At 40.0% G+C, this 17,971-nt stretch overlaps 1 protein-coding gene across 1 annotated transcript; it reads right to left on the bottom strand.

Moving 5' to 3' along the window:
- Nucleotides 1-257: 257 nt before the first annotated feature.
- Nucleotides 258-16,129, bottom strand: lipea (lipase, hormone-sensitive a). Its single transcript, XM_017725582.2, has 11 exons — nucleotides 15,878-16,129; nucleotides 13,121-13,369; nucleotides 11,929-12,210; nucleotides 10,114-10,204; nucleotides 9,775-9,920; nucleotides 8,318-8,503; nucleotides 6,618-6,770; nucleotides 5,344-5,488; nucleotides 4,995-5,222; nucleotides 3,327-3,694; nucleotides 258-2,305 (listed from the first exon to the last, which is right to left on the bottom strand). Exons 2-11 carry the CDS (start codon nucleotides 13,358-13,360, stop codon nucleotides 2,048-2,050), a joined length of 2,097 nt encoding a protein of 698 aa, XP_017581071.1. The 5' UTR covers nucleotides 13,361-13,369; nucleotides 15,878-16,129; the 3' UTR covers nucleotides 258-2,047.
- Nucleotides 16,130-17,971: the final 1,842 nt, after the last annotated feature.

The raw sequence follows: 17,971 nt of genomic DNA, 5'->3' as shown, positions 1-17,971 counted from the left end.
CTGAGGGCAGCAGGAACACAAGCAAAGAGAAGGAAGCCAGGCGTGAAGTGTAGAAGCAGCTGAAGATGCATACTGCATTCTATAGTCAACATTTTCAGCGCAATCTTTTAAGGCTCTTCTATTGTTGAGAATAATGAACGCTTTGTTTCTTTACTGCACCATTTCTCTGTCTCGGGCACAATTGCATGGCATTTTAAAAGCTCACAGATTTATGTCAGCTAACCTACTTCATCAATAACAACACAAAATGTCAAAAACACTGTCAGTCTCTTTTATTCTTTTCAACCAATATTTGAATAAACAAAGATATTTATTAGCAGTAGGTGTAAGGTAGAAATATTAGGCATTTATGAAAATAGTCAACTTTGCTGTTGTCATCTCAAACAGTATAAATACAAGAAGTATAAATACAAAGGTGAGATGTATATTTACAGCAGCTTAGAAATCTAGGCCATTATTAAGCCTGTTAAGAGGTATTAAAAATACTACATTCATTCATTAAATAGAACCATATCACGAAAACTGCATAGTAAGTGAAAACAGGCTGTTAAAACAGCCATGCCCTTAATGCTTATTGTAATGTTCTTGTGCACATCTTAAAAGTAAATGGGCACAATGGTGTGAAGCATGATGGCCAGCACGTTTTGACCACTTTGTCCCATTCAGACATTTTGGTATAGTAAATCTTTGTAAATCCAGTTGAAGCAGCAGGCCTCCACACAGTAGCTGGTGCAGTAGCGTTCCTCCAAACCAGAGGTGCCCAATCCTGCTCCAAGAGATCCAACACGCTGCCCAGCTTAGTTCCACCTCTAATCAAACACACCTAATTCAGGTAATGAAGACCTTTAGGAGCATCTGAATATTATATAGAATATATAATACAGAATATTAGAGCTGAACTCTCCAGGGTGGTAGATCTCCATGACCAAGATTGAACACCTATGCTTCAAACCAACACCTGTAAAAAGTTTGAACTACCTACGATGTTCGATGCACCCACAGTGCATTTTCAGAGTAAAAATCCCCAATAGAATATAGATATCATTTGATGAAAAAGTATAACAGATTCATGTCAGTAAAGGAAAGCCCAGCAGCATAGATGGATTTTAGAGCTTTATGGAAAGCACAATGGCGATATGCTGGTGAGACATTCAGTAAATGTAGAGAAGTTTGAAGAGCAACTCTCGTTTTAGTGCTTTCAATGTACTGTAATCCACTGTAGGGCAACATCTTTGGAGCTTTTTCCTAATTTTCATTGTGCGAAGCGTTTAAGGTGGTTTTTATGAAATGGGTGCTTCTGAAGTAAGAAAAATGACCATGCACAGGTTTCCATGGGGCATACAAACTTACAATTATGCAAAACTTCACTGATAAAACTCAATTTTTTCTATCAATGTGTTCTATCTTATCTTATAGTAAGACCTGATAAACAGAATATTTGTAGTCATATGCATGCTATTGGGAGGCCTGGAAAAAAAATAGACTGATCTGCTTATTTTATCACCAAAGCAGCCAGTATCTCTCTACATATCTGCATGCCTGCATGCTGGAATTGGTTACATACCATCACTGTTTTACACACCAGTTCTGCAATAAGGCACAATGATGTAGGTTGTGCTTTAAAATTTCCACTTTTTTCTCCTGTTGTTAGCTATGATAAAGTAGCCCCACCCCATAAAATCAGCCATTAAGCTAATAACGGAACAGTTTCGCTGTTTTATTCTAAATTTACACAATAACCTGAGGATGCGGTGTTGAACAGTTTTAACGTGTGCAGCTGTAGAAGTCCATTGTGAACCCAGAAATGAAGGCAGCTCTATACTCTCTGGAAGCCTGTGAGGTCACTTTTGTATATCTTATTAGGGAAAGACACATTTCACAAAAAAACAGTTATGTGTGGGTGTTTTTCTAGTTTGGTTCAAATTTCTTCCCTTTATTTTTTTCAGTCCCTTTATGTCTTTTCACTCTCTGTTTTCCATGATTTTTATTAGCTTATAAAGCTACTTTCCTTGGTTCTGGAAACATTAGAGGTTCCTAACAGTCCAGCTTACCCAACCATGGAATTGTTTTTGTGGTTGAGGTTTGGTTGCCTGTGTGTGTCAGGTGGCGATTCCTGTTCAAAGACTTCTCGGATTCGTCCCACACAGATGTCTGATGCTTCCTGGGTCTCTCTGGAAACCTGTGATAGGCTAAGAAAGCCATGTGGGAGGTCCTCTATCACTGTCAAGGTCACTGGTTGGCCAATGCTCCTCAGCTTTTTGGCAAACATCACAGAATCGTCCAACAGGGCGTCCAAAGCCGAAGCCTGGGAAATAAGATAATGGTGAAACATTGGTCAAGTGTGGCTGTATATAATAAGAATGGGCAGGCAATATGTTATTGTGATGAATTACAATACACTTGTTTGAGTATATTAGTGCAATTGCCAGTACTTCCAGAACACGGCCTCAAATAAGCTAATGATCTGTGATAAACTCGCAGCAAGGGACAGCCTTGAGTGGAGGCCAACATAAAACATGATAAAATACACAATTTTTCACATTATTATTAATAATTATCAACATAAATATTCTACAGAGAAATGTAGTTTCTTTAGAGTATGGTATTATTACCAAGCACCCATGGACCGCTGAATGGGGAGAAGAACATTCGGTCGCCCATCACTGTATTTTGCGATCACTTCATTAATTTTTTTACTTTTTGTCATAAGTCGATGACTATATGATAACACAGCACTGTTTAATGAAAAAAACTTTGTAGTACTTTTTAGTCACCAAATTACCATTGTGGGTCTTATTTATCCCCTCGTCTCATGCTGGGGCCGAATCTCAGATGGCTACCTGCTCCCTACATAGTGCACTGTGTAAGAATTTAAATACTGGATTCTGCACCACAACGGCACAAATTATAGCTAAGAAACAGTCGTTTGGGACTCAGACACATCCATACTCGACAAATGATGCACTATTTGGCTGCAGAGGCTAGAATTTCTAAACTTTCATAGCTAGAACACTATTTAGGTAGTACGGAGCTGTTTGAAATACAGCCTGGGTTTGATGCAATTTCTGACTGGTGGATATATGTAAATGTGGTGGCTTTTGTGGCATTATGAGAACAATGCTGTTTTAGCAGTTTAGTTTCCAAACACAGACTGTATGGACTGCAGAGTGAATAGTATTTTTTGAAAAACAGCATTTACACACTACATAAAACTTAATAGAAATAAAAATTTGGTTATCCATGACATTGCTCATTAAAGTCAGGTGCTGAAAGCAACAAAAAATTCCCTCTACACACTTCTGTCACCCCTCAGTTTAGGTTCTTACCACTAGGTGCACCGGTGGCAGTCCCTTGAGAAGAATGTCCGGTGCAAGTAAAGGAGACACAAATGGATTCTTCATTATAGGGGTGCAGGGGGTTCGAATCTCCGCCAGACACCCAGAACGCAGTGGTTCGAAGCCTTCAGGGAATTCCTTAGAGCACTGTAGCGTGTCATCAGAATGAGGCGCTGCATTTTGAGGCCCGTTCGCTGATCTAGTTGCTGGTGGTGACAAGGCAGATGTATTGTTAAGTAGTGACTGCAGCCAGTTGGAGGCTCCTTGTGTGATGTCCCCTAGCAACACTGCTGTGTCCCGGCCCAGAGCACTCAGAGTGTCCAGGTGTTGTATTGGCTGCACTGACTCATTCTCTGTACCTGAGAAAGAACCAGAAGTGGAGAGATAAAGTTATTATTAACACAATCTTGTCAACTACTTTATGGAGATGTTGGAGAAGCCTTAAGGAAAGAAAGGAAGTAAGAAATATAGAAGGGGGAGTTTCTCTTAATTTATAATCACAGATATTACAATTAAAGACCAACTGGGAGGCCAACATGAAGCATTCACTCTTTATCTACAGTATATAACAGTAATACAGGCTGAACTTACAAATGTGAACAAAACATCATGATTAATATAACAAAAATATACAGCACATCCCGACCCTCACCTACGGTCATGAGCTGTGGTTAATGACCAAAAGAATGAGATTGCGAATACAAGCGGCGGAAATGAGCTTTCTTCACAGGGTGGCAGGCTACACACTATTTGACAGGGTGAGTAGCTCGGCCATCTGGACGGAGCTCAGAGTAGAGCCGCTACTCCTCCGCATTGAGAGGAGCCAGCTGAGGTGGTTTGGGCATCTGATTCGGATGCCCTCTGGACGTCTCCCAGTGGGGGTGTACCAGGCCTGGGAGGGATAAGGCCCCGGGGTCGTCCTAGGACCCGCTGGAGGGATTACATCTCCAAGTTGGCCTGGGAGCAGCTTGGGGTCCCTGGGAATGAGCTAGAGGAAGTTGCAGGGGACAGGGTCATCTGGGATTCTCTGCTCTCCCAATTGCTACCGCGACCCTATCTGGATTAAGCGGTCAATGACAACGATGACGACGATGATGATGATGATAAACTTCACCTTTAGCATGAGGATAGCATAATAGACAGGACAATATAGCAAAAATACAATATCTTGAAACAGCGATATTTAGTTTTTTCTGTGGTATGATATGTCGGAACAGACAGGGTGGTTGTCATCAACTGCCCGATAGTGCATCTTGTCTTATTTTCTTGTTCATTGATTTGTTAAAATTGTTCTAAAGTATGTCATTTGATGTGGTCATGTTTCATGTTAAAAAAACTTGTTTCCAGGAGTTGGGTTGCATGCAACTGTCGAAGTTGAAGATAAGTTGCAGGGCACGTTAATGCAACTCAAGTGCACTTTAGTTTCATGTAGCCTAAAACAATCAGTTTAAATATTCTGTATACATGAAAACACAACTAACTGGCAGACTGGTGCACTACATTCAGCATTCAAGCTTCAAGCCAGAAGGAGTGGAAATTGTGATTTTCTTGGCCAAAACAACAGGCCTGGACCTTAATTTATAAAGCAAGTGCATTTCAAATCACAGTAACAATACTGAAAAACACATAAGCAACATAAGAAATAGATTACTATCTTACCAGTGTAAGCACTGATGCATTTATAAAGCACGCTGAGAGGCAGCAGTGGGTCGATGAGTGTCAGGAGCCGGGAAGGTGAGGCATCTGTTGTCAAAAGCGTGGCCGGGTATGCAGCCATGATGCCATCAGGGGTTCGTACACCGTGAGACATGGCCTTCATTGAGACGGTCAGGCACAGGTTTCCGCCCGCACTGTCCCCCGCCAGACACACGCGCTCTGCTGTTGAGCCTGAGACAAAACATTAGGGGCCAAATTTATGAGTCATCTCTGCCCCACACAGTCAACACTAACAAAAAGTTATGTTTTTGGTAGCATGTTTTGTGTATGTGTGTTGCCATGTAGCACAAACCCAGCAAGTGACAGTTCTTTAAGGCCCAACAGTAAGCATAGAAACACTCTTCCAAGGCTCGAGGGAAGGGGGCCTCAGGGGCCAGAGAGTAATCCACAGAAAGAATCGGTACATTCAGATCCCTTGACCAGGTCTTCAGATAACTCTGAAAACAGACACATATCCAGGACAGATTAACAGGTTAAGTACATGAAGTACAAGAAGCTGATCTTCTGTGTGAGAAATGCTGAACAGAGAAATGATAGAAGCTCTTTCAGTTCGCTCTGGAGCGTTAAGGCTGATGTAGCTAACATGTAATGAAAGCTTTGTACTCCTCTAATTAGCATCATGTAAACTGCATGCCTAAATCATCACATAACTCGCCTCAGACTGCACAGATCTGTCAAAAGTTCTGTATAATTAAAATGCTAATACATAAAGTCACAAACTAAGTGTATTTTGATGTGAAATGCTTTGTTCTAGAGATAGAGACAGTGGTGGTGATAGAAACCAGACCTCTGAAGTGCTCTAAAAGTTCCTTTATAGAAAGTTATTACATACAATAGTTATAAATATGCTGCCTGGTGCCTGAATCAATGTTTTTTAATAACACATGTATGTGCACTGGCCATTTTGGATAGCAAGAGGTTGATAAAGTAGCCTAAACTAGTACTCAAGTAAATGTAATGATACGAGGGTACAATAATGACTCAAGTAAAAGTAAAAGTACCTTGCCAAAAAACTACTTAAGTATTGAGAAATTTATAGAACTGCAGTGGAACCTCTTAGTAAATTCAGCATCTAGCAGCACATGAGCTGAAGCTTGTACAGCTCCTATTTTAGTGCTTTACAGATTCTTTTGGTCCAAAATAAAATACTACATTACATTATAATACTAAGTTACAGAAATCTGACCAATCACAACAGTACAGATGTTGTCACATAATGAAATTAAACACAAAAAAACGGAATTAATTAAATACAAATTGTTAAAATGTAAGTAGATTTCTTCACTCTCAAATGTGCTTGAGAAACTAATCAGGACTAATCCATCAATGTTTTTCTTAAGTACATGTACTTGATTAAATGTAACTAATTACTAAAGCCCCTCTATGGTAATTTTCCCTATAATGCACCATTTCGCATCAGACTATTCTGAATTATTTTGTTTACATAACTGAATGACTGAATGAGTTCCTCTTTAAGAAATCTTAAATACATTTTATCAAAGTAAATATAAGAACTTATAACACACAGCTCTATACAGTTATAAGAACAAAATATTTTCAACATACTTCATGAGATCTGGATGTCTGTGCCACAAATCCTCCCCCGTGAAAGTGGATGAGTAGCCATGGAGACGGGGAGCTTCTCTGGTTCCTGAAGCCCATGGAGAGAGATCGCTGAGGCCCCTCAGAGCGAGAGAGTGCCAGCAGCTCTGCACTGTCCTATAGAGACAGTCAGTACAGTTGAGTTACAGTTTGGGTTAATCGGAGCAGCTCAACAAACTCTGCTATTTCATCTACATAGTAATAAGACAATAATAAGATATTATTTCAGATTTAATAAACTCTCACTAACAACCGTTTAATTCATAGCAATTTGCTTTGGATGCTGATCAACTGTCTCACAGATACCACAAATGGGCTTTAGATCATGATATCACATACATACAGTTATATGCAAAAGTTTGAACTCCTTTGTCTTTCGGCTGCTCCTTTTAGGGGTCGCCACAGCGGATCATCTGCCTCCATCTTGCCCTATCCACTGCCTCCTCTACTTTTACACCAACCATCTCCATGTCCACTTTCACTACATCCATAAACCTTCTCTGAGGTCTACCTCTTCTCATTCTACCCGGCAGCTCCATCTCCAACATTCTTTGACCAATATATCCACTATTCCTCCTCAACACATGTCCAAACCATCTCAACCTGGCCTCTCTGGCTTTATCTCCAAACTGCTCCACCTTCACTGTCCCTCTGATCTGCTCATTTCTAATCTTGTCCAGCCTTGTCACTCCCAACGAAAATCTCAGCATCTTCATCTCCGCCACCTCCAGCTCAGCCTCCTGTCTTTTACACAGAGCCACAGTCGCCAAACCATACATCATAGCAGGACGCACTACTGTCTTGTAAACCTTCCCTTTCACTCTTGCTACTATCCTTCTGAAATACATCAGCCCTGACATCCGTCTCCACCCACTCCATCCTGTCTGCACCCTCTTCTTCACCTCTTTTTTGCACTGTCTATTGCTCTGGATGGTTGACCCAAGATATTTGAAGTCATATATGCAAAAGTTTGAACACCCCTGGTCAATTTACGATTTGTTGATTTTCTAAGTGAAAATAAATATTTTAATGCACTGTTTACTGGCTGAATTTAACATTCAATATTTGCTTGTGCAAAAAACTGGCACATGCATATATATATATTTTTTTAATTAAAATATGTAAAACTAAATAGAAAGTGTCCGTAAGTTCTCTGCAAAGGATGTTTTACCTTATTTTCACTCAGAAAATCATCAAAACATGGAATTTGACCAGGAATATTCAAACCTTTGCACAAGACTGTACATTCAAAAGTTTGGAATCAATGTTTTAATAATATAAAACAAGTGTGGTTGCAGATAAATGATGTACAGACTTATAGATAACTCTAAAAGGAATTAGTCTAAAATTAGTAATCAATTTGCTACATATTTCAAAAGTGGTCGACAAATCTTAAACCACATTACTTATTCAAATAGCATACACTATATATTACATTCAGTCTTACCAAAAAGGACTAATTATAGGTAATTTAACCTTCTTAAAATACTTGAAATATGGAATAAAGCAATTAAAACATTTTACTGTAAAGAGACATTAAACTGTAAAGAGTTTACACTACTGTTGTTGTTGTTTCAATAAAACTATTAACCTGGCAAATGATTTCAAACAGTTAAACAGTAATGTATTTTGCATGAGCACTCTCACCGAGAGCGAGAGCATACCTGTCCCTCGCGCAGTGTGTGAGAGATGAGGCGCATGTTCACAGGGCCTGGTCCCCAGTGGGCAACAGGAGGGGACACAGTGACCGTCAGGCTTGGGTCTGAGGCCAGAGGCAAACTCAGCGACTCTCCGGGAACAGACAGGGTCAGATTTACCTGCACTTGGTTAGACGTGATGCTGGCTAAACCCTGGAGAGACAGACAGAAAGAGAAAGTCAAAGAAAGAAATCAAATCAGTCCCAATCTTTGACTGCTTTGTCTGTATCTGGAACAAAAAAATGACTTGTTGCTCAAGTCTGTTCTGCTGTGCATGGGGTTCCTTATCTTTACACCTCTGGGGGTACCCAACAACATCAATGATTCTGTCAATTCACAATCGTCCCATACAGTGACATGCAAATATGTGAACACCACAGTCAAATTACATGTTCTGTAGATTTTCTACGTGAAGATAAGTTATCACATTCATACAGAAAGCACACCTAAATTACATCTTTTATACAAAAAATACAATAAAAAAGGTACCATAAATTTGGCAGAGGCTACATTCCCCCCCCCCAATAGGTTTAATTTAGCAAATAAACAGTAATTGTGCATTAAAATGCTGAAGTGTGTTTTCCATAAAGGATGTGTAACTTATTTTCTCTTAGAAAATAAAAATATGTCATTTAACCAGGGGCGCCCAAACTTTTGCACACCACAATATTTATGGGCAGTTTGTGGTAATTTGGTGAAATTACACCAAATATACATTAACGTATACAAATCGACTGAATCTTTTACAAATTACATTACAGAACCCCCGAAACCCACCCAGCTCATTTAATGCTTAAATAGAAATGGACCTTTCTTACCTTGTTAGCTCATGGCCCTGCTCATATTACATTATTTGTCTGTACATCAGCCATTAAAATCTAATAGTATTTGTCATACTTTTGTCAAGACACCATGCACCAACATTATTAGAGAGCCTCGCTGATGCTGTGTGTTAATACAGTACCATGCAATGGTTTTAGGCACCTGACAAAAGCAGATGTAATAAGCTATTTAACGGGGTAGTGAGCATTTATTGACTTATAAAAAACAATATTAGAATGAATACAACCAATATTAATACAGTAAGTAGTGATCTCCTGTAGCGGCATAGCTTAGCAATCCTTAGGAATGTCGCTGTTGGATTTTACAAAATCATTTGATGGCTGGAGAAGCAACTCTGTGCTCTTCTAACCAGCTCACAAGAAAACAAAGCACTATTTGTTTTCAATTATTCTAATGATATATAGCGTTTTGACAAGCAAATGCACACATACTGCTGAGATATATGGTTCTAAGCAGTCTCATTAGGTGCCTAAGACTTTTGCACTGCACAGAACGGAAAGAAAATGTGTTATGATTTTCCGATTGACGTTGACTTTTTAAAAGGGGGGCGGGGAGGGGGGGGCATAAAAATTCCAACTGACTGAGATCAGCTCGGTTTCAGTGATGTTCCAAAACGTCTTCCAGAACTGCATATCCAGATTCTGAGTGATCCGTTCAAACTCGGTCCCCCTCAGCTCAGGGTCCACCACATACTTCCCAGAGGTGAATATCGAGAGAGCTGCCCTCCCTATAGACAGAATTTAAATCTGCAATGAATGGTGGGAAGCGACTTGCAAAATAAATAAATAAGCAAGCACTAGAAAGGACCCGACCCATTTAATCAGCTTAAAGGAAAATGCATTAATATCATTAATAATACACAAATCTGGGGGGAAGGGGTCATTTAACATCACGTTGAAATGCTAACAACAGTCACTGACCTAGTCTACTCTGCTGTTTATTGTAGTTCTCTCCAAAGGACACCATACTGATCACCACTGTCTGCAGGAAAGGCCTGAGAGAGGGAGAGAACTGGGCAGAAAGAAAGAGAAACTTATATTAAATTACACAACCATATTAATTCCATGTATCAACACAAGCTAGAGTAATTTAAAGGAATTATTTGGTGACATAAAATAAAAAAAAACACAATGTTCCACCTAACCCTAAACGTAGTTACTCAGCCAAGACATTTTTAGCACCTGAAGTTTCACAGGTTGATACTGGAGCTATGAGGCTAATGTAGCTAACAAGTAATCCAAACTGACAGCTAAACAATTACAACACTGTGCAAACTACATGTCTAAATCATCACAGACTTCCCTTAAAGTAACGTTAAGTAATCACACACAGACTTGCTGATGTGTTTGATACTGTGTTACACGCTATTAGCTAGAAAGACAGACAAAGCTGCACTGCACAGCTAAAAACAATAGCAGCTAATTTGAGGCCTGAATGTTGTTAGCCATAACATTACGTCACACAGTTTCAGAAACCAGACAAACTATATATTTTAGATTACGCAAAACGCATTTGCGTTTCAGTGGGTGTTAGTACAGGCTATAAGCTTCCATTACTTGTTAGCTATTAGCTTTATAGACTAAGTGTAGAAATAAGGAAGCCAAGCTCAAACACCAAACATGTCTTAACTGACTGACAACAGCTGAGGTAAAAGCAAAATCGTGTAAATGTAATTTTGGTCGAACCTCCCCTTAGAGATATAGATCATATAACATTCAGTCATATATAACTGTTGGAATGACAGAAGTGGAAATTAGTACACATACATATAACTTATTTTATAGTATTTTTTAGTTTGCTGAGTTTAACATACTGGAAAAAACGTAAGACAAAAAATGTACCACTTTTGCACAGGCCACATTTATGTTTTATTCTTTTTCTAATTCAAAGGGAAATTTCACAGATTTCAAAGTCATTCAGAGTGGTTTGCTGTGAAATACTCCAGAGAAACCAAAAAAGTCAGAATTGTTCACAGTGGTTGTGATAACAACCAGATGCACAGTTTTTAAGATTAAGTGACCCTTATTAGTCCCACAACGGGAAAATTTCACTTCTGCAATCTAACTCATCCGTGCAGTGGAACACCACATACACACTGGTGAAGACACACACTAGGGGGAAGTGAGCCCACATGCCCGGAGTGGTGGGCAGCGCTATCCGCAGCACCCAGGGAGCAGAGCACCTCAGTCACAGACTGCCGAGCTTCCAGTCACAAAGCTGGTTCCCTAACCTCCAGCCCGCGACGGTCCCAGTGTCTTAATGTCTCTAAAAGCTCCTTCACAGGAAACATAAAATGGTAACAGATGTGTTGACTGATGCCCAAAACATCGCTTTACGCTAGTTCTGAGACAAGCTAAAACATGTTTTTGAATACACTTATGCTCAAGTCCCCATAGAACATGTAGCATTTCTGATTTATTACCATTATTAACCTTCCCCGTATAAACTCACGAGAACAACTGCAGGTTCACTGGTGGTTTTGGTGGTAAATAGACATTATGACCACTGCTTCCTATCACCACCACTGTAAAGAAATCTGTGCCATTAGGTGTCTCCACACTGAATGATTTCACATCAAACCACTCTGAGCAACTTTGTTTGCACCTCAGTACAATTCATTACGCAATCGATTAATTTTCAAAAAATGTGAAAAATCAGTGAACTCTTTTATTTAAATGCATTAAAATGTGCAGAAGTGTGTTCTCTGTTTTTCAATTAGAAAATCAATGACTCACCTGAAAGCCCAGGCAGCGCCCATAGAAGCAGGCCTTGTGCATGGACGTGTACTCTTTCACGAACCTCTCACTCAGTTCACCCTCCTGAGAGTAGAGCTGCCCATGTTCGTTGTCATTAAGCAACCGCTGGGCCAGGTACAGCAGAGCTCGTATTTGGCACAGAGCCGTGCAGTACGCTTCCATCTCACTAGCATTGTGGTCCACCCGGAAAAACACCCCCCCACAGTTGGAGGCAATGTAACGGCCCTTATGGATTATGTAAAGAACGCAGGAGTGCACCACCTGTAGACAAATACAATTTCCCACATTAAACACAATTTTTAATAAAAAAGCTTTACCGAATATGAACAATGACCCAAACACTAACATGCAAGTTTGAATGATTGGAGTAGTGTAGTGGTCAACACCTCTGTCTTCTACACTATAGACTAGGGTTCAATCCCCCACAAGGGCAAGCACCCTACACTATACCAATAAGAGTCCTTGGGCAAGACTCCTAACAGCACCTTGGCCTACATGTGTAAAATAATCAAATTGTAAGTCGAGTGTCTGCCAGATGCCATGAATGAAATCAAACCGCATATAATGTAATCATGTTTGATAACAGGGCTGCACAATATGTCCAAAATGTTAATAATATTTTTTAATTGTATGTTAATATTAACGCTACATATTTAAACTGTCATAAACCTTGCAATACATTACATAACGCATTACTCAATCAGTAATGTGATGTGGTGTAAGGCTGATATGCAATATTTTGACCAAAATATTCAATGTTTATTGGACCGTATGATCACACAAATGATGGTGATCAGTTGGAGGGCATTGTGTATATTGTACATACAGTGGTACGCAAACTTTTGGTCGACCTGCTTAAATTTTTGTTGACTTTCTGAGTGAAAATAAGTGAACATATCCTCTACAGAGAACACATTTCTGTACATTTTATTATTATTATTATATTTTATAACATTATTATTAATTTAAGAAATACTGGAAGATTGGTTTTCCAATACATTAAAAAGATCATGATACAGAAATTGTACATTAAAATGTACAGTTTAACACTTAAAACAACAAAACAGATCATTCACCTGGGGGTATTTAAACCTTTGCATATGGATGTATTCATTCATGTAAAATATTAAGCTTGTGTAGAACTGCATTCTTCCTGGCAGTTGAAGTTTACCTTGACTAATGTACGGTATCCATTCCCAGGTGTCTCGGTATCAAAGTCGTAGATGTGGTACACAGCAGCGAAGCCAGCGACCAGCGCCTCCACAGCACGGCCATGCTCCTGAATTCGACTCATCACTGCTAACAGCTGATTGGTGGCGTCATTGTACGACGTACTGAGCTGACCAGAGAGGGCAGAGATAACCTCCACACAAACTGCCTCCAACGTAGAGAACATGAGTCTGTGGTCCATATTCAGTGACTGAGACAGAGAAAAAGAGAGAAAGGGAGAAAGAGAGATGAAGGGGCGGAAAGGTTAGTTGGAATAATCTGTCACAAAAATTGAATTTTGTTAGTTTATATAAAATAATAACTATAAACTATACATAATAATAATATAATACTATATAATACTATACATAATAATACATATATAAACTAACAATTTAAATACTACTCTATTCGCCAAAAAGTAGTTTTAGAGGTTTTATTCAATATTTCAAGAAATCTGTGAAAAAAGAAGTTATTAAGTAATAAATAATAAAAGGTATTGATCCATTTTTGCCTTTAGATTTGATTGAATTTTGGACATAAACTTTAAAGTAACTTTATATTATAAAATTTAAATCAGCAAATCCCAACTTGAACAGCGATTTACACACATATGCTCACACAGTCATACAAATCTGCACATGCACGCACATACACACACAGACACACACACACACACTCATACACATTATGCAAATGAACACACACAAAACCAAAGCCTAACAACATCAAAAAGGACAGAACGCTGCACCACGACAGAACAAAGAAACAAGTGTGAACTATTGTGTTTCAGAAGGCAGACGCTGAAAGGCCAGCCTCTGTCCTCTCTGGACAACGGGTACAATGACCGAAAGGGAGACCCGCACAAATAAAGCCAAAGGCATCTGATTATTCTTCTGATGTTATTAATAATCAATAAAGGATTTCATGTAGGCTGCTCCAACCATTCTGGACTCATGAGTTTTCACTTAGACGTGCTCTTTGCTTCACTTAAACCATTGGATAGCCGGCGTGACCTCTGACCCACCCATCACCAAACACTCCTATTAGTTCCTATTAGTTCCACTATCAGTTCCTCTGGCCGCCTCTCTCAGCTAGTAATTCAACACGTCTCCTCTCCTTATCGCTTTCAAACCCGCAGATGCTCCTCAGCAGAGGTCTCCAAAGGTCCAGCGTGGCTGCAGGTTTTCTTTCCAACAAAGCAGGAGCACACAATCAATTACTTGACTGAGACCAATCGAATAAACTCAAAACTCATAGAATCAGATCTTATCTTGCTTGAACGGCATGAAAACCTGCTGCCACACCGGCCCTCTGTGATAAGATCAGACACCCTGAGCTCTGAATGACGCCTTATGAAAGGCCCTGTTCAGAGACTTCTATTATAATCAATAATCATTACCACCGGATGCAAAAAGACTAATTCTTTCTAAGCACTTATTACTGATTTATAAGAAGTTGGAGCACTTTATTAGAAACCCCTGGGGGCAGTTCTGGCAAAAACTATTTACAATCAATCACTTGTTCAGCCCTCTTACTAAAAGACAACACAGCGTGCCTTTCTGAGTAGACCTTCAAACGTTCTATTCATATTAGAACGCAGCATAAGTCTGACCCCTCCAACAACCAAAACACAGCTATTTCACCCTTTTAAAGCTGCAGGCAATTCAGAAAAGGCCCAGTGATCTGCAGATTAAGGCTGACCGAATGTAAAAGGTTTGAAAAGACATGTGACTGGCACACATACAATTAATAAAACTATATCAAACTATATCAAACCAATACGGACTGTCTCTGGGGGTTCTCTAGCAATGAGTATCCCAATCTGAGCCTTATTTCATCTCTATATTCCTGTATCTATTAAAATATTCATTTTATACATATAACATGAGGCTTATGCATGTTCACTGGTTTTTTCACACACGTCCTAACAAAGTAAAAATGAGCATACATATGAAAACATACCGAAACTCATACACATGTAAGACATGCAATAAAGCAAGTTAAAAATTAAGGCCAGGGTCTGTCAGCGGGCCCATTACACACTTCTGTCTGTAACCTAAGAATAAGTCAACCAGTCTGCACTGAAGTCTTTGTAGTTCAACCACATATCAGATATGTATATATATATATGATTATATATAAATAATAAGGTGGGACCCCTATTGCCTGTCACCATCACTGTAAATAAATCTGAGATCGTGAGTTTAATTACAAAAGATCATTTAACATCACATTTTCAGCATTTGGCAGATGCTCTTATCCAGAGCGACTTACAATTTGATCGTTTTTTTTAACACAGGTAGGCCAAAGTGGTGTTGGGAGTCTTGCCCAAGGACTCTTATTGGTATAGTGTAGGGTGGTTACCCAGAACCCCAGTCTCCAGCATGGAAGGCAGAGGTGTTACCCACTACACTAACCAACCACCACATAACAGAGATGCAGACACCGCAATGATCAAATTACGTGTACATTCTGAAAATTCGGTGGCGTTCCCCTTTCAGGTGAGGGCATAGTCCAGACCAAGAGTTTTCCTACCAGCAGAGGGCGCCCGTGAGGAGCGCTGAAACGCGATCTCAACGCGAGAAAATGTCACTTTTTTGACGTTTAAACAGGTCGCGCAGAACCGGCGTGGAGCCGACACGAGGCGCGGCGGCGGCTCCCCGGCTCCCTCACGGGAAGATGAGGACAGAGCTGTGGTAAACGCAGTTAAACATACCCTGGCAGTGACGGGGACGCGTAGCTACCGCAGCTCTTCTCTTCCTCTCCCGCCGCTCTTCTCGGCACGACAACAAGGCACAAGTTCGAGCCGCTTCCCCGAGTTGCTCAGACGAGCGGTCTGAGCTCCAGAAGTAAAGTCCACCCGACAGCAGCCTGAGCGGAAACGCCCCCAGAGCCCCCGGACACCGAGACCGGCTCAGCTCGGACTTTCCCTGCGCGTTTGGAGAAAAACTCCTGCCGTGTGCTCTTCCTCCTCTTCGCAGCCCACAGCATCCTGGGTATGAGAGTCATGTGAGGAGAGCCTCCGCCACTGATAGAGGAGCCCGATAACGCAGACCTTTAACAAACACTGAGACCAGAGACGCCCCACGGACAGAAAACACGAGAAACGTGGCGCCCCCGTTTACCTCCTACCCCAGCTTTACTGGGCCTGAACGGCAGAGTCTCCTTTCTCTCGCCTCGGGTCGTTTCACTTCTTTTAGAGTTCACTAACAGCAGTGCGGGCACGAGTAAAGCCCACCCTAGTAGGACGTGTTATTTTCTTCACAAACTTATATTTGTTCTTATACATATACAGTAGGTTATATGAGTGCACCTACTGTGGCCTACATGCCATTAATACTGCATACTTATCCACATACAGTCCATACAGTCTTACTGCGTTCCCTAACTCTGTCCTCTCCCACTCTGAATATGTGTATTTAAATATTTACATATCGCTGCTGTGGAAGAAAACCTCGCATCTCCAAAATAGTAAATTCACAGGAGAAGGAAAAAACCTTCACTTTCAGTGTAAGTCAATGGAACCGGAACTTTTCCCATGTCATTTTGGGTCATTTCTTTTAGGCCACTCATCATAAAACTTACAAACTATGTAAAGAGTAACAGATACTTTCAAATTATGACCAAAACTGAAACATGCCAAAAATGGAGATACAAGGTTTTCTTCCGAACAGCAATGATATGTAATATGAATAATATTCCACTGTCCGTAACTGTACGTCTATTGTAAGATATAGCATTCCTTACCATGGCACTACTTTCCAGCACTAATCTATAAGTAATACTGTCTTTGCTCTTCTGGTTAGATACTAAATGCGCTTCATTCGCTTTGTACCTGTACGCTGAGCACTGACGATAAAACTGAGTGTAATCTAAAAATCCCATATATGCCCATATATCATAAGAGGCCAGGCATATATTTTGAAAATGTGTACATATGTGGTGTGTTATGCTGTTATACTCAATATATGGATCATATAGATACATACATATTTTGATACATGGCTGAATAGGGTTACATCTAGCGCAGTTACAACTGTTACTATGTTAACTGTGTTTCTAAATGTTAAATCATTTAAATGTGTCAGGGAACAGAACTTTCATTAGTAAAAATAAATGATTTTATTGCTTAAATGATTTTATTGCATAGCTTATGTGATTGTCTAGAGTTTAGTTATATACATGCATAACTGTCATTTAGATCTCCATAATCCTGGTTCTGCACAGGGTTCTAATACTGTTACAAGACAAAGAAATTTGGTACTATAGAGTTTTGTTTCTGCTAAGATTGTACATATCTATATAGTACCAAAAAGGTTATATATTTTGTATATATTGTAATAAAAGTAGAAGCCTTTTAGCTGCTTTATGCAGGGGCATCTCCAAATTCACCATATACTGTCATTACAAAGTGCGACCTGCGGGAGGCGCTGCTGCTGTTTTAATGAACGGCCTCTGTTGAACTACCAGAGACTTACTATCATAACAGTTCATCCTCTGTTTAGCATGCTCTCGCCTCAGCCAATCAGAGCAAGCCTTTTGGTTTGTAAGCCAATCGTATCAGGCCGGGGTCGGTGGGGATCGGCGGGGGGGTGGGGGGGGGTTCTCTGAGGATACCCTGATAATATAAAGTGAAGTCCTGACAGGAATTTTGGCTAAAAATGGACAGTAGCCCTTATTTAAAATATATAACATACAGAGTGAGACAATAAGCAGTTATGTAGTGAAGATACTTCCCTATAATATGAATTTATGACAAATTATGGTCAGTGTAGTAGTTGGCTATCGAGTTTTAAGTTGCTTGTTAGTT

The sequence above is a fragment of the Pygocentrus nattereri genome, chromosome 1 (genome assembly GCF_015220715.1).
Source record: "Pygocentrus nattereri isolate fPygNat1 chromosome 1, fPygNat1.pri, whole genome shotgun sequence".
Classification (NCBI taxonomy): Eukaryota; Metazoa; Chordata; class Actinopteri; order Characiformes; family Serrasalmidae; genus Pygocentrus; species Pygocentrus nattereri.
This window is presented reverse-complemented; position numbering and strand designations above follow the sequence as displayed.